At 45.3% G+C, this 6,302-nt stretch overlaps 1 protein-coding gene across 1 annotated transcript; it reads left to right on the forward strand.

Moving 5' to 3' along the window:
• The first annotated feature begins 918 nt into the window (after positions 1-918).
• Positions 919-4,308, forward strand: IL9 (interleukin 9). Its single transcript, XM_090290255.1, has 6 exons — positions 919-1,032; positions 1,152-1,187; positions 1,273-1,305; positions 2,460-2,591; positions 3,790-3,894; positions 4,264-4,308. The coding sequence occupies exons 1-6, from the start codon at positions 919-921 to the stop codon at positions 4,306-4,308; spliced, it is 465 nt and encodes a 154-aa protein (XP_090146381.1).
• Positions 4,309-6,302: the final 1,994 nt, after the last annotated feature.

Here is a 6,302-nt window from a genome sequence, read left to right on the forward strand (position 1 = left end):
TTGTGTACTTAGAATTGTGACTGGTGTGTAGTAAGTGCTCAGTAAAGGTTAGCTACTATCCCATCACAAGCCCTGAGTTTTAACTTAGTGTTGCACAGTGCTATGTAAGTTCTCTAAAATTACTAAGGAGTCTTCAGGGCCAATGCTAACGGGCAGTTTGCTGTATTCTTGCACTTAGAGTTGAAGAGTTCCTCTTGAGACCCTTGTTCAAAGGAATACTTGCATAAAGCTGCATTTGTATGAGGTGCAGAATCTGGTCTGGGGAATAAAAGGCATTGTTAAGAGTTGGGAATAAAGCATAGTAAGATTCAGGTCAGGTTGAGGTGGAAATGAAGAGACTGAGTCTGCAAAGAGTGAGGTTGCAAAAACCCTGCAGACAGAGCAGCTCAGGAAACTACACTATCTCTCATCCCCTGGCCCCTGGCCCGCCAGCCTCTTCCTCACCCCGGCCCTGCCCCTCCTTTCATTAGAACGCATGTGGCTGGCTGTTATATCAGCATTTCCAATGAAGTGAAAAAGGGAAAACACAGCCCTGGGCTCTCATGGAAAGAGTTGTAATTCTCCCATAGCCTCTGCCTTAAAAATCTATATCTATATCAATATATATTTGTGTATTTTTAAGATCTTTAACTTTTCCTACAGCATCTCAGTACCCAGCCTTTTCAAAAGCATCTTTTCTAAGGAATGATTTTCCTAAGACAATGTAACATAGTCTTGGCCAACTGACTCAGTTTGCTATAATATGCCTGTCTTTTTTTTTTTTTTTTTTTTTTTCAATGTCAGGTCACCCAAACTTACAGAGAAAAAGTGGGCACTTGGTATCGGTTTGATGTCAGGGTTTTTCCACGTTTGCAAGGGACCTTTAAATACAATTCGATGTGAAGGTGTCTGCAGGCCGAGCTCCAGCCCTGTGTCAAGATGCTCCTGACTGTGGTCCTTGCCTCTGCTCTTCTGCTCTGCTCCGTGGCTGGCCAGGGGTGTTTGACCTTGGTAGGGATCAAGGACGTCAGGCACCTCATTGACAACTTACAGGTAAGCTGCAGAAGGGGGATACCGATGGGAAAGGCAGCTATTGAAAATTTCAGTGAACTTTTTAGGAGGATGAGAAACACACCACCCATTATGGGATTTTGTCTCTCCATCTACTTTAGAAAGATCCACTGTCAAAATGCAGCTGCAGTGGCAACGTGAGTAAAGGCTCTTTGACAAGCTTTCCAAACTAATTTTAATGTTCACAGCTAGAATTTTCACTTTGAAATTACTCTTTTGCAGGTGACTGATTGTTTGTGTCTGCCCATTCCTTCTGTAAGTATAAGACTATACTGTAAGCATAAAAGAATATAATCTTGATCTTGTTCTTTTTAAATGTTTATTTTTTTAGAATTGCTTTATTTGATATTTTAGATAAGCAAGTGTTACTTAATTATAATTGTTACAAACTGGTATTTCCTCTTATAACCAGTCTCTTGAAATTCTGTATCATACATGTTTCTTTATATTTGGTCAACTCCATGACACTTGAGAAGTTTGATCACTTTCAATATTTAAAAAAAGGATCTTGATTGACTTTTTAGATTAGTTGTACCATGTACGCACTTAAATCAAACTGGAACTGAGATTACAACAAACGATATCGCCCATATCACATTACTTCCTAATCCATTTGATGATATGGATAAGGTTGCAAAGCAATGTAAATAAAATGACAACTGCCTCCCCTCTCCCTTCCTGTCTATTTAGCTGATTTCAGGTGGCCTCTTGGAGAACACAGTGGCTGTGGTTGTGGGTTGAGGGGAAGTGGAAGGGAAGTTCATTGCCTATTTGGGCTGAGAGGAAGTGTGGCAGGACTTTTCTGGCTCAGGTGAGGAGGAAGAACTTACCCAAGAGGCCCTGCTTTGCTCTCTCCAAAGCAAGGATGGGAGAATATGAGCTTCTCCCCCTGGCTGAGGTCAGACCTCGCGCCCCATGGTGGCCCACCCATTAGGTGAGAGCAGGATAGGGCTGCCCCATGAAGTCATAGCCCACCCCATCCCCTCGGCTACAGCCCATGAATTTTAGCTACCACAGCAACACTGGCTGTATTTAACTGGCACATTCCATTGGGCTGGTGTGCAAAGGCTTTTTCTTCTCTGTCTTTTCGGACTCACTATTTCAAGACCTGGAACAGGTGAGCATTGTTTGAAAAGGAGACTCAGAACTGGCTATTTTCCGGGGCCCATAGGCCCCATATTCCCTGGATGAATCACACTGAAAACCTCCAGGGAGTTTCACTGTGGACAAAGGACCTCACCTTGAAATACTGATCTTTTCCTATACTGGCAAAGGACCTGTCTAACAATAATGTCACTTTAGGTTACATTGGATAAATTAAAAATAGTCTCTAAAACATTCTTTTTTCCTTTGTCATCTCAAAGTGGTCTTCTGAGTGTTTCTCTCCATAAATCCTTATTATTCCCCAGGACAACTGCACCACACCATGCTTCCAGGAGGGTCTGGCCCAGATGACCAACACCACAGTGCAAACAAGTTTCCCCCTGATTTTCAATCGGGTGAAGAAAACAGTTGGTGCCCTGAAGAACAACAAATGTCCAGTGAGTTTGTTCTTATCTGTGATACACGCTGCTTAGCTATTTCTATGTGAATGCAATGCCAAGTCTATGTGAATGAGAAGGGATGATGACGTTGGAATTGGTAGCTGAAGGTCGATAAGAGACATCTCAGAAAATTAATCAGAACAATAGACTTAAAGTGAGATCTGCTCGCATAGCCGAACGTTCCCTGGCTTTGAAAAACCCTCACACCTCTGTTGCCACTGACTTCTCCCACCTACTGAATAATGAAAAAATCCATCTGATTGTAATTAAAAGCTAAAATCCAGAGAGTGGGGGCTAGAGCCCATAGGACGCTAAATTATCCTAGAGCTTCAATTTGCTGAGTGGGACTTGTGACCTGCAAGTTAAAGATATATATTTTTTTCTTTCTGATTGGCTAAGGAGGTGTTTAAAGGAAAACTCCCCCAGCTCCAGGTGAAAGCTAAGTCATCTGTCCTAAATGTCCATCAGCACGTTGTTCTCTTTAGCCTATGTTCTGTTCCTGGAGGGAAGGGGAGGGGAGGGAGTGCTTCATTTCAGGTATTAGCGTCTCCACCTGAGTTCACAGATGGCCAGGCCCCTTCACTCGGCCACTTAACTGAACATGGTTCTATCATCAACAACATATAGTAGTTCTAAGTGCTTAATAAACACTGTTTCATGGTGTACTTACCTTGCAGCCAATTGTTAGATTTATCACCCTCACTTTATAGAAGAGGAAACCAAGGCTCGGGGAGATTAACTCATTTTTCCTGAGGCTATACATTTAATGAGTAGCAGAGCTGAGATTTGAATTCTGGTCTATATGACCCCAAAGCCTTGCTCTTCACCACTGTGCTATAAAATGACCTTGAAAGGACAATCAACAAGGATACAAAAAAAAAAAAAAAAAAAAAAATTGGGGCCTCGAAGAGTACCAAGGAAATGTTTCCTTTAACGAGGAGATTTAGGACCATATGATAGCGACTAAGTGTGTATGTCCCCTGACATCCTGCCACAGTGCCAGCCACCTTCACATCCACACAAAATGAGAGCCGTGGGCCTCCCCATCCATTTGCTCTAACTCAAGCGCCCTGCTGCCTGCAACACCTCATGGCACCCCTCCCCCCGCACTGGGTTCTGGGCTGGGTGGTTCCCTGGGCTGCTGGGTTCCAAACTGTCTCAGTCACCCTGTCTGTGTTAACTTCTATCCCCACAGTATTTCTCCTGCGACCCTCCCTGCAACCAGACCACCGCAGGCAACACACTGACGTTTCTGACCAGTCTCCTGGGGGTTTTCCAGAAAGAAAGAATGAGAGGCAGAGTATGAAGATAAAATAGTATTTATTTTATTTATTGAATTTTAAAAGCCTCCTCTTTAAGTTGTTTCAATTTAAAAATCAAGCAAGCCATACAAGTAAAAATCAGTTGTAATATTTAAAATAGAAAACAAAAGATTTGTTTAAAGTTTTGTCTTTATTTTGGAATAAATATATGTGGAAAAAAAGAACAAATCTGGGCTCTGGATGCTTATTCCCACCTTGCTGCTCAGGACAGAGCCACAAGCTCTGCCGAAGGGCTGCATGGCCGAAGGGGGTGCAGTGACGAAGGTGCAGGAGCATCTGAGGGGTGCCACCAGGGGAGATGAAAGAAGGGCATGCCTGAGGCACCCAGCTGTGGGTGCTTGGGGCAGGAGGCTCAGGCCACCACCAAGGAGTTCGAGGTCCTGAGAGACTAACCGTGGACCTGAAACGGGGGGAGGCAGCAGTTTGGAGAGCCCCGGAGGTGACTCAGGAATGTGGGGCTGCTCATGCGTGGGAAAGTGCTTCAAGCTGCGTCAGGAGCAGAGCCTGAAGCAGACGTTCTGGGTCAGAGCACAAAGCAGTGAAGCCCTGGGATCTGAACAGTCACCGGTTCACCAGAGAGACCTTCTGCGAGCATCCACCCCGGCCCAGGGCAGGGCCAGGCTGTAATGCAGAGGCTAACAGGGGTTCTACCTGAGGGATCCTTGAACTAGGTTGTCTGGCTGGCACAGTGTCACCATAGCTATCTGTGATGGTTGATTGTACGTGTCCACTTGACCAGATCACAGGGTGCCCAGGTATTTGATTAAACATTATTTCTGGGTGTGTCTGGGAAGGTGTTTCTGGGTGAGAATAGGCTGAGTAAGCAGAGGCTTTCTCCAGCCCCTGGAGGGTCTGAAGGAAACAGAGAGGCAGAGGAAGAAGACCTGCCTCTCTTCCTGACAGCTTGAGCTGGGATGTCCATCTGCTCCCACGCTTGAACTTGGATTATACCATTGGCTCCCTCATTATCAAGCCTTTTGGACTTGAACTAGAACTATATCCCACTTTCCCGGGCCTCCAGCTTGTAGATAGCAGACTGTGGGACTTCTCAGCCTCCAAACCTTGTGAGCCAATTTCTATTACCAGTCTTCTTGTCTGTCTATCTATCTATCCATCCATCCTATTGGTGCTGCTTCTCTGGAGAACCATCGATTTCACCTTAATACTCAACCTGGCCCCCAGCTCCTGGCTTCTGTTCCGCTTGACTTGCCACCTCTTAAGATGCTTCCTGTTTATTAATTTACCATGTTTGTTGTTTACTGCCTGTCCCTTCCGGCTCAAATGCCCCCACCTGAGTGCAGAGAACTTTGTTTTGTAGTATCCCAAATGCCTATCCTCAGCCCACACTGCTGCTGTTCCAGAGCAGACACTATAAATAGTGACCAAATGGATGAAAGCCCTTTGAGGTACAAAAGCAAAGTATAAACTGGTGTGTAGGTCAGGAATGTGCTCCCCTGGAAAAGGGGAGGAACTCAGAATACCCTACACATTTTCAGAAAGGCGAGATCCTTTCAAATACCTCTAGGCAGGCCCCAAGTCTGGGGTTCACATGGCCTGGCCATGTGGGCGTGGGCAGCTGGGCTGCTTGGGCACCCTGGCTCTGTGTGATGGGTAGGGTGCAGGCAGGGTGAAGGTGAGTGTCTTGGAGTTGGGGTGGTCTGACCACCAGAATGTCTCTCTCCTGCTATCTGAAGGCTTAGAACCTTGGGAGCTTCCCTTCCCTACTGACTAGACCACCCTTGGGTACATTATTATTATTATTGTTGTTGTTATTATTAATAATAATAAAAATATTATTATTATTATTTTAGTCCTCACCTGAGGATATGTTTTAATTGATTTTTAGAAAGAAAGGAAGAGAGAGAGAGAGAAAGAAACACTGATATGACAAACATGATTCAGTTGCCTCTCTTACGCACCCTGACTGGGGAGTGAATCCTTAACCTAGGGATGTGCCCTGACCGGGGGTGGAACCTGCACCTTTTTGGTGTATGGGACAACACTCCAACTGAGCCACCTGGACAGGGCCATCCTTGGGTACTTTTGATCACAGTAATATGGAAAGTTCAGACCACCAAGAGACAGAATGTCTCAGTTTGCTTGTCTTTTATTTTTAATCAATTATAATATCAAGCAATATCCCATGTGACCTGCACTGCAAACAGCCCCTGGCCAAAGGTGCGGTTATCTGATGAGCTAAGCAGCCCTGTCCCTGGGGTTGGGCAGTTGTGCAGCACCTGTAGCAAGGGGGTGGGCACAGGTCTGGCCCTGCTGCAGCCATGCCCCTCCCACACAGGAGAGATGGAGAAGGAGTTTCAGCAAAGGGGGCCCATGTCAGGAGAGTGTTTTATTATCTTCTTGGGTACAGAAATTGTGGGTCTATGAT

The sequence above is a fragment of the Furipterus horrens genome, unplaced genomic scaffold (assembly GCF_987537825.1).
Source record: "Furipterus horrens unplaced genomic scaffold, mFurHor1.1.pri manual_scaffold_10, whole genome shotgun sequence".
NCBI classification, from domain to species: Eukaryota; Metazoa; Chordata; class Mammalia; order Chiroptera; family Furipteridae; genus Furipterus; species Furipterus horrens.